The following is a 16,932-nucleotide window of genomic DNA, read 5'->3' as shown; positions in this document are numbered from 1 at the left end:
GTGCCATCTGGGCCACCAGGGAAGCCTAGAATGTGTCCTTAAAATATACTGAGAAGCAATTGCGTATTTCCTGCTCTACTTTATAATTTTCATATGTTACAGATTTCAAAAAGAAAATGAAGGTAGCTTTCAGCCACGGGGTTCTTTAGGGGCAATATACCAGAATGATCAGCCATTCACCTAAAGGGGAAACAAACACTCACCATCACGGATCATAAGCATTAGGCCTCTGTGATAAGAGCCGCACGGGGCCATCAGAACGTGCTGGCGGCCCTCACTGCTCAGAGCTCCGGATGAGTGGACACCGCAGAGCGGCCCAGCGGTTAAGAAACCAGAATAACCAACAAAGGACCTCACACTACCTCCTCATAGGTGGAGCCAGGCGGAGTTGCAAACAGCACTTTAGCGATCCTTCTTTGATACCACGGCATTTCAGCAACTGTGTAACACCTACAGGGAAAGAAAATGACACATGTATTCAAATTGCACCTCCTTTTTTTCTCTTAAAGAGAACTAAGCATATTAACATATATAAAGGGGATCTTCTCCTACTGTATATTTAAACAGCTTATACTTCTCATAATACCCAGTAGGTTAATATTTATACTGAGTTATTTAGAGAATGACTGATATTGCTCCATTGATCACGGTGTATTTTGTGACTAGGTGTAAACAGTAAGCAATATTTATAATAGTAATGATACTACAGTGTATCATTCACCACTGAGTACTCACTTTGTACAAAGTGCTGAGCTGAGTGATTATCTCATCTACTCCTTACAATAATAAAATGAGATAGAATCATTACCCCTATTTTTTTTACATAAAAACTAACTCAGAGAAGTTTTTAAAAAAACAAGAAAAATAACAAAACATGGTATACTTAAATGACAAGAACAACCAACAAGTTTACAAATGTGAAAGGGAGAGGCAGTAATGAACATCGATAGTAGAGGAGGCCCTTGCTGCTTATCCATCTTAAACACAGTAGTGTGTGCCTGTCCATCCCACACTCCCTAAATTCTCCTTCCCCACTCACCTTCCGCCCCCACTAGCAGCCCTAAGCTAGTTCCACAGCACAGGGAGCTCTGCTCAGTGTCACGTGGCAGCCTGGATGGGAGGGGCTTCGAGGGAGAAGGGACACATGGATATGTACGGCCGAGGCCCTGGCTGTCCACCTGAAACCATCACAGCATCGCTAACCAGCTATACTCCAGTACAAAATAAAAAGGTTAATAAAAAAAGTAACAGCAAAACTCTCGACAACTTTCTGAAATAAGGAGGAAAAAAGTGTTCGATCTTTGATTAGGGTCTGAAGTCCTTGAGAAAGAAACTAGTTCATTCATATTTGGTCACCAGCATCTGAATTACTATCCCTCAATCATCATTAATTCTCACTCAGTATGTGTTTTGTTAAAACATGTCCTTTATCCAGTATTTACTTCTCTTTAAAGAGAGTTTGATACGGGACTTTGCACCCCTCATGCTGCTGCTGCTGCTAAGTCGCTTCAGTCGTGTCCAACTCTGTGCGACCCCATAGACGGCAGCCCACCAGACTCCTCTGTCCCTGGGATTCTCCAGGCAAGACCACTGGAGTGGGTTGCCATTTCCCTCTCCAATTGCACCCCTCATGGAAGACAATAAATACTCAGCTCTGTAGACCACACATAAAGAAAATGGTGGTAAACCTAAGACTCTCAAACCAGTAAGCATTTAACACACTGGTGTATGCTCATACCAGCAAAATAAGGATGTGCTTTGAAGAGAGATTACATAAAAATGGAAAGATACTAAAATTCCTCAGATGAATCACACTGTATTTGACATACTTTGAAGATACAAAGACCCTCTGAGGCCATCCTATTTTTATATAGTTAGCTTAATCCAACTCCATTTAGTCTGGTAAATGAGAATAATCTTTCCCAAAAAAGGGAATGTAAAGTCTAATGAAAAGTTTCAATGCCTGTTTAGTCTTAGTACCTATTTCTAAATAATCTGAACAACAATATTTAACAAAATCACAATCAAATTTAATATTTTCTAAATACTAAACACTAAATAACCACTACAACTGTAAGTTAATCTAATGGATTAAACACTCTTGACTCCCAAATATTTGAAACATTTTACTTTTTTATATACTACAAAATAAGATGATAATAAGTACCACTGAAATATTTATTTCAAGAAATTTTCTTACCAAATACCCATAAGGTGAATTGAAGTAGCGTCTTTAGGGTTCAGTTCAATTGCTTTCTAACAAGAAATGAGAAAATAAATCATATTTGTTTTCTAAACACCAATAAGTACGTTACCATATTTGCTGACAAAACCCATGATTTAAAAAAAAATGCAACCAAGAATTTCATTTTTCTAAGATAATCAACACCAATTTTCTTCCTTTTGACTCTTTAAATTTATTTCAGCACACTATTAATTACTTAGATTACTATTTTATAAGAATCAGAAACTGATAGCAGGATATAGCAAGAGGAAAGAAAACAAAATCTGTGAATGAATCGAATTTGAAAACAGTGATAATATATCACTCTCAGTTATATCTTCAAGATTAAAGGAAAACAAAATAATAGTTCTTTGTGGCAAGTCCTATATGACTGTTAAGTAAAATTATTCTTTGTTAGAAAAACAAAATACATAATTTTAGAAAGTCTCTTCCTATGTGCAAATTTGGTTTAACTTCCCCATCTATATTTAACAAAGGGAGAATAAATACTACTTATTCACAGAATTCATTAATAGAATAATTATGTACAATATAAAATATACTGATAGTCTCCCTAGTTTCTATTTACTATGTGCAGGTCCTATATGAATTAATGTAAAGCATAAACTACAGAACTACAACAACAACTTTAAAAAAATTACTCCTCAATTTTTCATTATTTTGTTGAAAACCACTAAGGAAATCTCACAGATTAATGTTAATCCTATTAAATATATATATTAAAAAAAAAAACAAACCCTTTTTAAGACTTCCTAGCTTACACTTTTCTATAAAAACACATTTTCACTTTCAGTTGATAATGTGTGAAATACACATTTTTAAGTACCTGTACTAGTTACTACAGTGACTCTGAAGTCAGACCAAATAGGGTTCAAATCACAGCTCAGTGACCTCTAACTTTTTGACCTTAGCAAGTTCTATATTCTTTCCAAGCCTGAGTTTGCTCTTGTACAAAATCAGGAAAGCAGTACACTTAACTTATAAGGTTGTGGTAAAAATTAAATGAGCAAGTTAACAGAAGGTGCTTAACACAGTAATATTTTCTATCATCAGAGTCATCATTATTTTTACTTTTTTGTAAGTCTCATAATGTTAGTAATGAGAGAGAGAATAGCTAAATAAGGCTAATCACCTATGACTTGGCGGAAATCTCGTTACCAATAATATGGGTAGGAATCACCACTGACCTAATTTTGACTTTTCTATAAATAAAGTGATGTGCTTTACACAGAAGAATATATTTTAAAGTATATACAGCTCATATTCTAAGCAGGCTTTCCAAATCAGAGTTCCACCAGAAAATTAAGCCCTACAAAATATTATACAAGTTACTATATTTTCCATTCTGCCAAGAATGGTACAGAGCTAGTCCATTTTGATGCAAAGGAAAGAAGTTAATTCACCATATACAACTGATGCCTTGGGATATTACAGTTTAATTTACTTTTGGGATGTATTCAGAGGGGCTATACTTAAGCAAATCTTTTCTTTTATAATCCTTTCTGTCATAAGTTTAAGTTTCTTCAAAAACAATACCGAGATAGTAATTCCTTATAGTTTTAGATGTAATAATGGAATGTGAAATAGAAATAGTTTAAATGATCTTTTAAGTATATAAACACTAAACACTGTCATTTAAAAAATATAGTTAATATACACACTTAAAAACTTAGAAACATTGCTTATTTTTAAATAATCTATAGTCTTCACAGTTTCTTTGAAGTGTATGTTAATTTATTATATGCAGTGTTTCATTATTCACTTGGAAGTTATCAGGTATTTCTACATCCCAAGGCACAAAATAATCTAAGTGATTTATCTAATGCATCTGAGATTCTATTTCACTGAATCTCTAAGATAACATAAAAGGTATGACATCATCATTTTATGTACCACTAAGAAAAAAGCACTGCTGATTATATATAATGCAATCTGATTTCAAAGGTCTTAAAATGTGAAAAATCTATATTACTAAATCAAAATATGTATGTATGTATATCAACGTATATGTGTGTGTGTGTGTGTATGTATACATGTATATATATACTATTGATGCCCAAATTAGAAGCTAAGTCTTCTGACTCCTAGTCCAGTGCTCTTTCCTGCTAGTCATTACAATAATTAGGAATTGAATCAGTAATGATAAATATGTTTGTTTTCATCACTTTCTCTTAATTTGTATTTTTGAGATGGTCTATAATATCAAAAGATAAATACACTGGGTTTTTAGCTGCAGTTTTTTTGTTGCTTGTTTTTGGACAATAGAATAATGTGTAAGTACAACATGAAACATACAAATTCCTGGAGAGTTTCTGGCACCTAAGGAAGAGCTTACTATAATAAGTAAATGAACTTTGGGGGAAATATTAAAACACAGAGATCATACTCATATATAGTACTATTACCTTTGCAAGTGGTATGTTGCGGGGAGCAAGCTCCGCCCCTGGCAAAGGTCATGAGGAAGGAGGCTTGGCATACGCAAAGGCGGGATCAAGCCTCAGGAGTCTCCCTGGAAATTCTCGAGCAATCTACCCCCAAAACCAGAGTCTGCCTACTTTCTGCTTTGTGCTTTCACCTACACCTCTGACTTTACGGGGGGCTGTCCCCCACTACCTCTCTCTGAAAAAAGAGTTAGCTTACAGCTCCAGTTAATAATTCCTGGGTGTGACAGTGTTTCAACCTACAAACTCCCTTGGAAGTCCTCTAGCCTGCCTGAATAGGTTTTTCCGGCCACATGTGATTGCTCAGAGCCTCCAAACTGTGAGAGGCATGAGATGTTCTAAACTGTCTAAATACAGATTCCTTTGAGCAGTCAAAAGATTGATTAGAAATTGTATTGGTGAAGGGATTTTCACTTGTTGGGCCAATATTTGCTGCTAAGTCTCCATATCCCTTACCTGCTGTGTGCCTGGCAGTGTATTGATTAATATAATTGGTGTAAATAGTAGCTTTAATGTTTGTAACCTGGGACCCTTGAGTTAATTCTTTTTCTTGTTATAGCCCACCACACCTTTGCTTTGTAGGAATGCAACTTTATCTAATGCTTTTTGGAGGCTGGCGCCTGACTTTAGCCTCCGGGCCAGAAGATGATGCAAATCACCTAAACTTTTGCATATGATAAGTTTGCAGGAAGAAAGCCTGGCTTACAGCATGACTCTACCCCTTCCCCCATTATCCTCTATGCATAACTTAAGGTATAAAAACTACTTTGGAAAATAAAGTGCAGGCCTTGTTCACCGAAACTTGGTCTCATCATGTCGTTCTTTCTCTTACCTTCTGGCTGAATTATTCAGCCTCTTTTCTCCACTGAATTTCCTCACTGAGCTATCCTTATTCTATTACTCTTTATATCCTTAATTAATGTTTAATTAAGCAGTTATTTCCTGATGCTCGCGGATGCCGTCCCCGCTTCGAATTCCCTGGATCCACCGGGGCTGGACCCCGGCAGTATGTCAATTATATTAGACCGCTGGATGAGACCATACCTCCTGGCACGCAGGACTTTGTATAACCCCCTCTCACGTTCTCTGGTCTTGGCCAAATGACTTGTTTAGGCCGACAGGTTATTACTAAGTGTGATGCAAACATGCTTGATAAAAGTCTGCACAGTGGAACTTTTCCCCTGGCACGCTCACTCTTGGAAGCAGTGACTATGCGACACAGAAGCGTGGGCTACAGCACTAAATGATGAGAAGAAAAGTAGGGAGAAATGCCACACGCGAGAGGGCATCTCGTCCATTCCTGTCCGAGCTGAGGTCCAGGTGAAGGGAGCCCTTTAAATGACCTCAGCCACAACGAGCAGAATGGAGGCACGACTGTGCACGGTTAGTCCACAGAATTTTGAGAAATAATTTGTCACTGTTTTAGGCCACTGAGCTTTAGGTGGTTTGCTATCCAGCAAGAAATAAGTGAAACAGAAGTCTACTCAGAAAACTATTGACTCTTCAAGTCCATCGGTACCTCAAAATGCTCCTTGATAATGTAGGCATTTGCAATTTTAGCCTTGATTCCTTCATAATCTCCAACATCACCAATACAGATTGCATACCACTAAAAACAGAAGAAACAAAGGTATAAGAGCACTAATATTCCATAATATCCCATTCAATACCAGGCTGCAACTCCTCAGTAGTTATTCTCACTTAACAAAAGCTGAGCACAAAACCTGTATTAAATATACTAGAAAATACAAAGAAAAAGTAGACATAGCCCGTATAAGTTAGGACATGTTTATAGAGAACTATAATATAAGACAGAGGTCAGTGTATCTCTAAGAAAGTTACCAACACAATGGGGATATAATGATTCATATTTATGATATGAATATAAATTTATAAAAATGTGCAATTTAACATTATCGTTTTATTTTCTCAACCTATTTTCTGGGCACTGTTTCTTATTTCACAGCCACGTTACTATAGTAATAACGGCCATATCTATCAATCGTGACTTTGTCTTCACGCCCATAGCTGGACAACAAACCCAAACTGAGATAATCTGAGCTTCTTCCCTGAGAACTGAAACCAAATATCCAAGCTTCATAAACCTAGGTGCTGGCGAAAGTCAGACTCAGGACAAGAAATGTAAATCGAAACCACAATGAGGTTTATCACCTCACACCAGTCAGAATGGCCATTGTCAAAAAGTCTACAAACAATAAATGCTGGAGAGGGTGTGGAGAAAAGGGAACGCTCTTGCACTGTTGGTGGGAATGTAAATTGATACAGCCACTATGGAGAACAGCATGGAGCTTTCTTGAAAACTAGGAATAAAACGACTATGACCCAGCAATCCCACTACTGGGCATATATACCCTGAGGAAACCATAACTGAAAAAGACACATGTATCCCAATGTTCACAGTAGCACTATTTACAACAGCTAGGACATGGAAGCAACCCAGATGTCCATCGACAGAAGAAGGGATAAATATATGGTACATATATACAACGGAATATTACTCAACCATAAAAAGAATAAATTTGAGTCAGTTCTAGTGAGGTGGATGAACCTGAAACCTATTATACAGAGTGCAGTAAGTCCAAAAGAGAAAAGCAAATATAGTATATTAACCCATATATACAGACTCTAGAAAATTGGTATTGATGAACCTATTTGCAGGCAAGGAATGGAGATGTGGATGTGGAGACTGGACTTATGGACACAGAGGGGGAAGTGGGACGAACAGAGAAAGCAGCATCAACACATACACACTACCACGTGTAAAACAACTTGACCGGAATGACACGCATGACGCATGCGCAACAGCAGCTGAATAAATACGCCTTCCCTGTGCAAAAAGAACATGTACAAATATGGACATATTCCAGGCCATAAACAAGTCATAACAAATTTAAAGGGTCTGTATGTTTTATTCTTAATATAAACAAGAAACAGTGGTGGTGGGGATCAGGCCAGATGGAACCATCCCCTAAAGGGAGCATTTGCAAATGCGTAAAGACAGAATTCGGCTGTCACAATGACTTGGGGGCTTCCCTGGGGACAGTCTAATATGGTAAAGTAAGGTCCTAATCCAAAATATCAATAGTGTCCCTTGGCCTCCCCACCATGTCCATTGAAAAGATTATTCTAAACCAGTCAGGAAATCTAGAAGCTAGTGGAGTCACATGTAAAAAGTTACACTAGGTATCTGCTGTCCAGCTGCTATACTCCTATCTCCACATGAGACAGACATAAAATGTGAGGAAAATGAGAAAACATTAGTCCCGTGTTTTTACAACTAGAACTAGAGAGAGAGGTAACTGATGGAACTAATGCTTCAGTTTAAAAATAAGCCTTCACAAAGTAATTTATCGAGCACACTAATGAATCTAGAACAGATGTTCAAGAACACAAAGAAAAATACTACTTCTTTTTGAAAAAAAGTTTATAAAAATAAATTTCTTCCCTACTTCTTTAAAAGAGAGCGATTTCGTTCCTATGTAAGTTACATATAACAGATAAGTACAGACCAAAATCCGTTTCAATACACGGTAACAGTCTCATTACTTAAGCACCTCACCTTATGGGCTGCACAACTGGATTCGTTTTTCTCTAGTGCCCTTTTCGCATACTCTAGGGCTTCATATACCAAGAACTTTTTCTCCTCTTCCGAGGTTCCACTAAGCTGAGCTACATCACGTGATGCCCGTGCCAAACGCCACAGTAACTCTGCATCTTCACTGATGTGAAATAAATATAAAACAACAACCATTTTAGCTCACACTTTCATGGTTAAAGGTCATATCACTAATGAATACATACAGTCTTTCAGGTCAGTGAGGACATAGCAAGCAACACAATATCAAAATCCATAATTCATAATGTTAAATTTATTATTTTCTATCACACAAATCTATATGTGCTAAAATTTCCTCCAAAATATCCAATATTATATACAAACATTAAGTTACCTGTAATATCTAAAATACTAATTTCCTTAGAAAATATCTTTATATTTGAATTCTCTAAACAATTTCCCTACAAAATTCAACATATAACTTGACATTTGAGTTCGGTGGCACTGTGCTTCAGACAACTCACTAACTGCTTCAGACAGGACTATAAAATATATTAATTTAAAGACAAGGTTATGCACTATAAAACAAAATGCTGTATCCATAGCTCCAAATATAGTACCTGGCATACAAAAATATATATGATAAATACCTGTTAATGAATGATGATTAAATATAATGTAATCTCAAAATAAATCTTATCTTTGAATATGTCACCCATACCATGATGCATGGAATATTTAAAGCAAGGGCTCTGGACTCCTTGAAGAACTGCCGTTTAAATAAAATTATATAAGATAGAAATGTCTAATAAATAAAACAAATTGTGCATGCATGCTCAGTTGCTCAGTCATGTCCAACTCTTTGCAACCCCCATGAACTACAGTCCACCAGGCTCCTCTGTCCATGAAATTTTCCAGACAAGAACACTGGAGTGGGTTGCCATTTCCTCCTCCAGGGGATCTTCCCGACCCAGGGATCGAACCCACGTCTCTTGTGTCTCCTTTATAGCAGATGGATGTTTTACCACTGTGCCACCTGGGAAGCCATTTTAATAAAAATTCCTTTTATTAAATGTTTCTCTTTCAACCTACTAAGTTATACTTTAAAACAAAAATAGTATTCGATGGGGAACACGTGTATACCTGTGGCAGATTCATGTTGATATATGGCAAAACCAATGCAATATTGTAAAGTTAAAAAATAAAATAAAATAAATAAATATTACTTAAAAAAAAAAATTGAGTGAAACTAAAGGTAGGGACTTCCCCGGTGGCCCAGGGGTTAAGAATCCACCTGCCAATGCAGGGCACATGGATTTGATCAGTGGTTCAGGAAGATCCCACATGCTGTGGAGCAGTGAAGCGCATACACCTGGAGGCCGTGCTCCTCAGCAGGAGGAGCCACCACAGAGAGCAGCCTGCGCACGGTGGCCCCGCTCTCAGCAACCAGAGGCAGCCCACGTGCAGCAGTGAAGGCCCAGCTCAGCCCGAGACAGTTAAATACGTAAATCAAAGTAAAATCTAAATAAAATATCATTAAAAAGAGAAACGGAGGGTAAGTAGCAATAGCATATCTATAATCCAGTGAATATAGAATAGCCTCCTGACAGCCTCCCTGGTGGCTCGGTGGTAAAGAACCACCTGCGATGCAGCAGACCTGGGTTCCACCCCTGGGTCAGGAAGACCCCCTGGAGGAGGGAATGGCAACCCGTTCCAGCGTTCCTATCTGGAGAATCCCATGGACAGAGGAGCCCGGCAGGCTATAGTCCATGGGATCAGCAAGAGTCGGACACAACTGAGCCAGAGAACAACAGCCACCTTACAGCTTATGTTGCTATTACTGAAGTGACTATAAAATGCCAAGTCAACCACCTCAAGTTACTGAGGGGACGAAGGAGAAGAGAAGTTGGATCCTACAGATATTTAGGAAGTGAAATTGATGGGTCTTCTGGGGAAAACTGGTTTGGGAAAATCTAAGAAAGTCAGTTGAAAATGGCTCAATATTTTTAGTTCAGTAGATGAGGCAGATCAATGACCTGGAAATGCCATTTAGCCTGATTTGACTTATTTTATTGGGCTGAATCTCCTCTTTCCATCTCCATTCTCCCCCACAAAATGAGTACACATTAATGTGCTGGACTAAGCATGCATGCTAATATTAAAAATAGGAAAGGGATTATTCAAAGGTGACAAAAAAATCCTAGTTCATTCAAATCCTACAGCAGTAAGAAATTAACTCAGAAGAAATGAAAAATATATGACATAGATAAAGACAATAAACGTCTATTTAATGACTACCTTGTATTCAAAGCAAAGTAACAAAAAGAAAAAATGTCAACATTACCTAGAATGAGTAAGTAGAACCACCTTTTCTAAATCAATGAAATATATGTAGCACTTTTGAGTCACTTAACATAAGAAAAAAAAATACTATAAATTAAACTCTAAGAAATATTACTTTGAAGTAAAAACTTTTAAAAACTATAAAAATTCCAAGCACCAAGAATATGTTAATTATTAAATAACAGAAAATTTCAGTCAACAGCAAACCTAGGCCTATGATACATCACCCACCTTTCCTTGTACTGGGTTAGCAACTGGTAAAGTTTTTCTGTTTCTCCACTTTCATATAAGTAGTCTGCTTGTTCAAGGACTTCTTCAATTTCGAAGACTATAAAAGAAAAAAGGCAAAATAAAGTAAGTCTTCCCAAGCCAGTTGGCAATAATTCTAAGACACATGAACACTTTTACATAGAAGCAAAAGAAATCAGATACAGAAATCACCTATAAAGAAAGATCAGAAATTCTGAACAATCAAAATGTGAAGTGTAGTAGAAATAAGTATGAAGCTATTACACATAATACTTAATATTCACTTACTTAATGAATATGAATATTCATGTTACTTAATATTCATTTATTAAAACCTTCAAAAATAAAAAATTAGAAAACTTACTCTAGTACTAACTAAATATGACACAGTTTTAAAAATGAAAAAAGTAATTCCCTGTGAGGAATTTATGATACCCTTACCTACCACACAGAGCCTTTGTTATTGCTGCTGCTGTGGTGCGCTCAGTCATGTCCCACTCTAAGACCCCAGGGACTGCAGCCCGTCAGGCTCTGCTGTCCACGGGATTCTCCAGGCAAGAATACTGGAGTGGGTTGCCATTTTCTTCTCCAGGGGATCGTCCCAACTCCGGGACAGAACCTGGGTCTCCTGCATTGCAGGATTCTTCATCTGAGCCACCAGGGAATATATATATATATATATATATATATATTATATATATATATACACACATACACATCAGACTGACATTCAAACATAGTAAGTTATTAACAAAATATAACAAATACAAATAACTCTAAGTGTTCTCGATATTTAGCTTAGGCTTACCTTTGGCTGCAGCATGAACCAGAACAGCCTGGGAAATGACTTGATAAGTTTCAAAACCCAAATAAGACAGGGCAGAAAATAAAAGACTTCTTTTGAAAGTTCCTGAGTTTCCCATCGCCTATGGAAAGAATTATGATCAGGGTTGTGAAACAGAAAATTTGAAGAAACTGCTACCACAAGCAAAGAGTACATCAATTTTTTCCCCACCCTCAAAGCAATCAATCCTAAGAGTATTACAAGTGCAAAATTTACTTTGACAAAAATAGTTTTACTTTGACAAAATTTTTACTTTGTCAAATTCTTCTGTAAAACTATTTCACATAGCTACTTTATTGAGAGAGCACATCATGTTAAGGAAAGACTCTTAGCAGCTAATGATGGTAGCTTGATGTAACAATCTCAGTTATCCTGGTAAATGCTAGATTGGAAGATCTACATTCTGTTTGAAGAAGCATGGATATTATAATTTCTTGAAACAAATAAAAGACACCAGTATATAATCAGTATCAACCTTAAGAACAGACAAGATGAAGAATATCAAACACGGCAATTATATATAAATAACATATATGGCTTTAAATAAAGCTATCTTCAAAAGTGACCCATGAAGTTTTAAAATAAACAATGAATAAAATAAAAAGCATATCCAAACAGATTTAGAAATTCATTGTCATAAACATGGGCAGAATTCTCAAGACCAATGGCAAAGGAATATATGGATATCACTACAGAAACTCTTCTCTTTTCCCATGACGCTTTTCCTTTCACATAGCATCTATTTTTTCCAGTCAATTTATTACCATCTATATAAAAACAAGCTAACCTACCTTTGTAAGCTGTAACTGTTCCCTTCTTAAAAACAAAACAAAAAGCTTCCTTTTGACTTCACATCTCCCTTCAATCTCATTTTTCAAATTCTCTTTTCAGCAAAACTCTTTTAAAAAGTTGTCTGGAGCTCTGTCTCTATTTCCTCTCTTCCCATTCTCTCTTGAACTCATACAAATCACACTTCTATACCCACAACTCCACTGACAGTATTCTAGTTAAGGCAAGCAAGGATGCTATTTCCTAGAAAATTCTCATCTTACTTGATCTATCAAAAGCATTTGACAGCTGTTCACTCCTTCCTTTAAAAAAAAAAATAAATGAATATTTAATACAAGAAATTTTTTAAATGTTGCCTTATTGAGAAATTGGACTTCTCTGGTGGCTCAGATGGTAAAGCATTGTAGTGGGAGACCCGGGTTCAGTCCCTGGGTGGGGAAGATCTCCTGGAGAAGGAAATGGCAACCGACTCCAGTACTCTTGCCTGGAAAATCCCATGGACAGTCCATGGGGTCACAAAGAGTCAGACACGACTGAGCGACTTCACTTATTGAGAAATAAGTGATATAAAAACTGCATATGTGTAACATGCAGCATATGTGAAGGATACATGTAAACCTGTAAAACCATCCACAATCAAGATAATGAGCACATCTATCAATCCCCCAAATTTCCTCATGTCTCTGTTTCTTTTCTAAACTCTCCTTGGCTGCACTGGGTCTCAGCTGCAGCACGTGGCACCTTCTGTTGTGCTGCCAGTCTCCTCTCGAGTTGTGGCTCACAGGCTTAGCTGCCCTTCAGCATGTGGGATCTCAGTCCCCAGCCAGGGCTCGAACCCGTGTCCTCGGCCCTGGAAGGCAGATCCCTAATCCCTGGACCACCAGGACCGCCCCCTCATGTCTGATTCATCCAACCCCCTTTTCTTCAGTACTTGCTGTGTTCTCTCACCCTTGAGACGCTCTCCGCCTGGCTTTAAGAATACTACTCTCGAATTTACTCCTGTTCAACAGCTGCTCCTTCTCTTCTGTTGGTTCCTCATCTCCAAAACCTCACTGTCCAGGTGTGTCCCGTGCTCAATCCCAGAGCTTCGCTCCTCTATTCATATCATTTTGGTGATTTCATTTTGTCTTATGGCTTGCAATGCCATCAACATGCCAAAAACATGCAAATTTAATATAGCCAAGAGGTCTCCTCTTAACTTCAGAATCATATATGCAGCTGCCCAAACAACATTTATGTCCACATACAGCGTAAAAGGCGCCTCAAGCACCAGCCAGTGACTGTCTCCCTCAAATTCACTCAGTCTTCCCCTTCTTGGTAAACAGCAACTCCATGCTTACAGTTTCTCAATTTGAAAAAACAAAACTTTCACTCACAACCCAAATCTGAACCGTATTTTAGCTTCTCATAAGTATCTAGGATAAGAATGAGGAATTCAACATACTATAGTTTGCTGAGTGCTTTATTTACTTTCTTGAGCTTGAATATCCAAGATACCAAATACATCTGGATTACAAACAAACCAACAGCAAAGCAGTAAAACCAAATTTGACACAGTCACATTTCTTTCATTGAATGTTCTGAGTTTACTCATAGTTAGCAAAGAGAACGGAGACCCGGCAGGAGCACAGCAGATGGGGGTGGAGGGTGTGCATGGTGATGGCAGTACAGGGAGAAGAGGGGGAACCACTAGGATCTTTCAGTAAGCCCCTGGTTTCACCTACTGTTCTGGCAGGTGTACCACATAGAAGAAAAGATGGCACAGATTATCACAGCTTGAGGAAACTATATATTTAGGGTGTCTAACGCCCCTGCTGATACGATGCTCAGTAAACAATATCCTGGCTTTCTTAGAGGGGAGAAAAAACACTGTTGGGCAGCTGACATTTCTATTCCTTATTCTACCTTAATGACGTGACAGCTGACCAGTGGAACTTTGACATCAGTTTGGTTAAGGTGAAAGAGCTCTCTGCTCACTTCTGAGAAAGTAAACAAAAATCATGTTTCTAGAACTCAAATAGTCAACTGAAAGAATCATAACTTTGTGACACCTCTGAGATGCTAACAACTTGTGAGACTGTCTGAGCTAGAATTTGCCATTTCACCTCGAACATTAGGTATTACTCAACACAATGTCTTTCATACAATGAAGTCTGAAAAATATATGTGTTGAAAAAAAATGTTGAACAAAAGAAGCCAGCTATCTCTTTGACATGTCTTTCCTTCAACATTGATTATACTGTTTTCAAGCTAGAAGGAATTAAAAACTACAGACCCATCACCAGATGGAAAGAATGTGTCACCTTCATCTCCTGCTTTTTTCTAACTTCCGGCCAGCTCCTCCTCCTCCGCTTAAATGGTGGACTTAAATTGTTCCCTTTGGTCCTGTCCCAGGAAACAGCGCCACCATCCACACTACTGGAGGAGACAGAACACGGAGAATCATCCTTGACTTCTTCCTTTGAACTCCCTCATCAAAGCTATCTTTTAGGTACACAAATTTCACATCACTGACATCCTTTTATGGTATCCACCTATTCCATTTCCACAGCTACCACTAAAGTTCAAACCACCACAGCATACTCATCCTCTATACCGAACCGAAAGTCGCTCAGTCGTGTCCGACTCTTTGCGACCCGTGGACTGTAGCCCGCCAAGCTCCTCTGTCCATGGGATTCTCCAAGCAAGAATACTGGAGTGGGTTGCCATTTCCTTCTCCAGGGGATCTTCCTGACCCAGGGATCGAACCCAGGTCTCCCGCATTACAGGCAGATGCTTTAACCTCTAAGCCACCGGTAATCTTTTAGTTTCCAGCATCCACACTAGCCTACCTATTCCTGACACTGGGCAGTTATTTTTTAATTCAAATCTGAGCTTATGAATTCTCTGTTTAAAAGTCTTTCATAGTTTCCTATAACCTTTAGAATAAAATAAATACTTAACATGGTCTACAGGTTTTCAGAATTTAGTTGTGGTAAGCAGCCTTGAAAACGATCCCCACTGGGTCCTAGTTTAAGACAGCAACCTAGGAGGATGCTGAACCCACCTCCCACACAGACACACCAGACCTACAGTTACATTTAGTAAAGAAAGAAAAGGTTTCTTTCTCTGAAAGAAATGCCCAAACCAGCTGAGTGACTCCTTCATATCAGGCAAAGGAAGAAAAACCCACTTCAAAACAGGTAGGAAAGACTGAGACAAAATTTTCCCACAAACCACAGTTTTGGTGAGGAGGGAGGCAACTCACAACCCTGAGCTTCTCCCTGAGGAATGAAGGGTTTGAACCCCACAATGGGCACCCCAACTTAAAAGACCTATACCTGAGAAATGAGCGCTCAAAGTATCTAGCTCAGAAAGGCAATGGAGCTCGGGTCTATGACATGTAGAAGACTGCAGCGCACTGAGAAGTGGCTCTTAAGGGCTCACTCAAGCTCACCTACCCCAGTGTCCAGCACAGAGGCAGTCAGCCTTTCCATGAAAGAGCCTTATTGGCTTACATTAAAACTTCAGCCTGAGGAGCAGGCATCTACTTTAACACGTGTCTAGGGGCCTAGAGTAATCACTTCAGAGAACTCAGAGGGTGGGCATGTCACGGCACTCTCCCTTGGCCATGCTGCAGGTAACCAGTATCTCCCCCAAGACCTGTGCATACTGAAAGGGCTTCCCTGGAGGCTCAGACATAAAGCGTCTGCCTGCAACGCGAGAGACCCGGGTTCAATCCCTGGGTCAGAAAGATCCCCTGGAGGAGGAAATGGCCACCCACTCCAGTACTCTTGCCTGGAAAACCCCATGGACCGAGGAGCCTGGTAGGCTACAGTGTATGCATTCCCAAAGAGCTGGACATGACTGAGCAACTTCACTTTCACTGGTGGCTCAGACAGTAATGCATCTGCCTGCAGTGCAGGAGACCCAAGTTCTATCCCTGGGTCAGGATGATCCCCTGGAGAAGGCAATGACAACCCACTCCAGTGTTCCTGCCTGGAGAATCCCCATGCACAGATGAGTCTGGCGGGCTGCAGTCCCTGGGGTCACAAAGAGTCGGGCCGACTGAGCGACTGACACTTTCACTTGGTGCTCCAGTCTGCGCAGCTCCCACCAGGGGGCGCTCCTGGTTCTCTTGACTCTGATGGCCAATGAGGCTTAACGTTCATGAGTTTCACAGACCTGTAACAAACAGAAAAACAGTTCTACAGTGGCTAGCCTCCCTAACCCCCAGGGCACAGTACAGTTAAGTCCCCTACACGTGAACCTTCAAGGAGCAAACTTTCAAAGACGTGAACGTGCATTCTCATCCTAATCACCTAAGTTAGTTCACGTGACCAGTGTACACTGTCACCTGCATGCATACTCCATAAGTGGTTGTGCTTTTGTGCACTTTACTGTCCAGTACTATTATACAGAGCACAGCAGTAGGGTATCTTTATTTCATGCCCAGGATGCTTGG

The 16,932-nt window shown here is 39.0% G+C and overlaps 1 protein-coding gene across 5 annotated transcripts in view; it reads right to left on the bottom strand.

The window, feature by feature from the left end:
• The window catches only part of RMDN1 (regulator of microtubule dynamics 1), a 36,475-nt gene that overhangs the window by 7,428 nt on the left and 12,115 nt on the right, over positions 1-16,932 (bottom strand). For 4 of the 5 annotated variants that reach the window (XR_011570677.1, XM_070802952.1, XM_070802954.1 and 1 more), the window contains exons 2-7: positions 11,664-11,781; positions 10,838-10,934; positions 8,267-8,426; positions 6,206-6,295; positions 2,201-2,256; positions 363-450 (exon numbers count right to left, since the gene is read on the bottom strand). Coding sequence is in view for 4 of the 5 variants with exons in the window: in XM_070802952.1 (XP_070659053.1) it covers positions 363-450; positions 2,201-2,256; positions 6,206-6,295; positions 8,267-8,426; positions 10,838-10,934; positions 11,664-11,781 (609 nt within the window). In the remaining variant the exon portion in view is untranslated. The remainder of the gene's footprint in view (positions 1-362; positions 451-2,200; positions 2,257-6,205; positions 6,296-8,266; positions 8,427-10,837; positions 10,935-11,663; positions 11,782-16,932) is intronic. The other variant, XM_070802953.1, reaches the window with a different exon arrangement.

The sequence above is a fragment of the Bos indicus genome, chromosome 14 (assembly GCF_029378745.1).
Source record: "Bos indicus isolate NIAB-ARS_2022 breed Sahiwal x Tharparkar chromosome 14, NIAB-ARS_B.indTharparkar_mat_pri_1.0, whole genome shotgun sequence".
Lineage (NCBI taxonomy): Eukaryota > Metazoa > Chordata > Mammalia > Artiodactyla > Bovidae > Bos > Bos indicus.
Note: the sequence above shows the minus strand (reverse complement) of the source record. Positions and strands in the feature narration are given on the sequence as shown.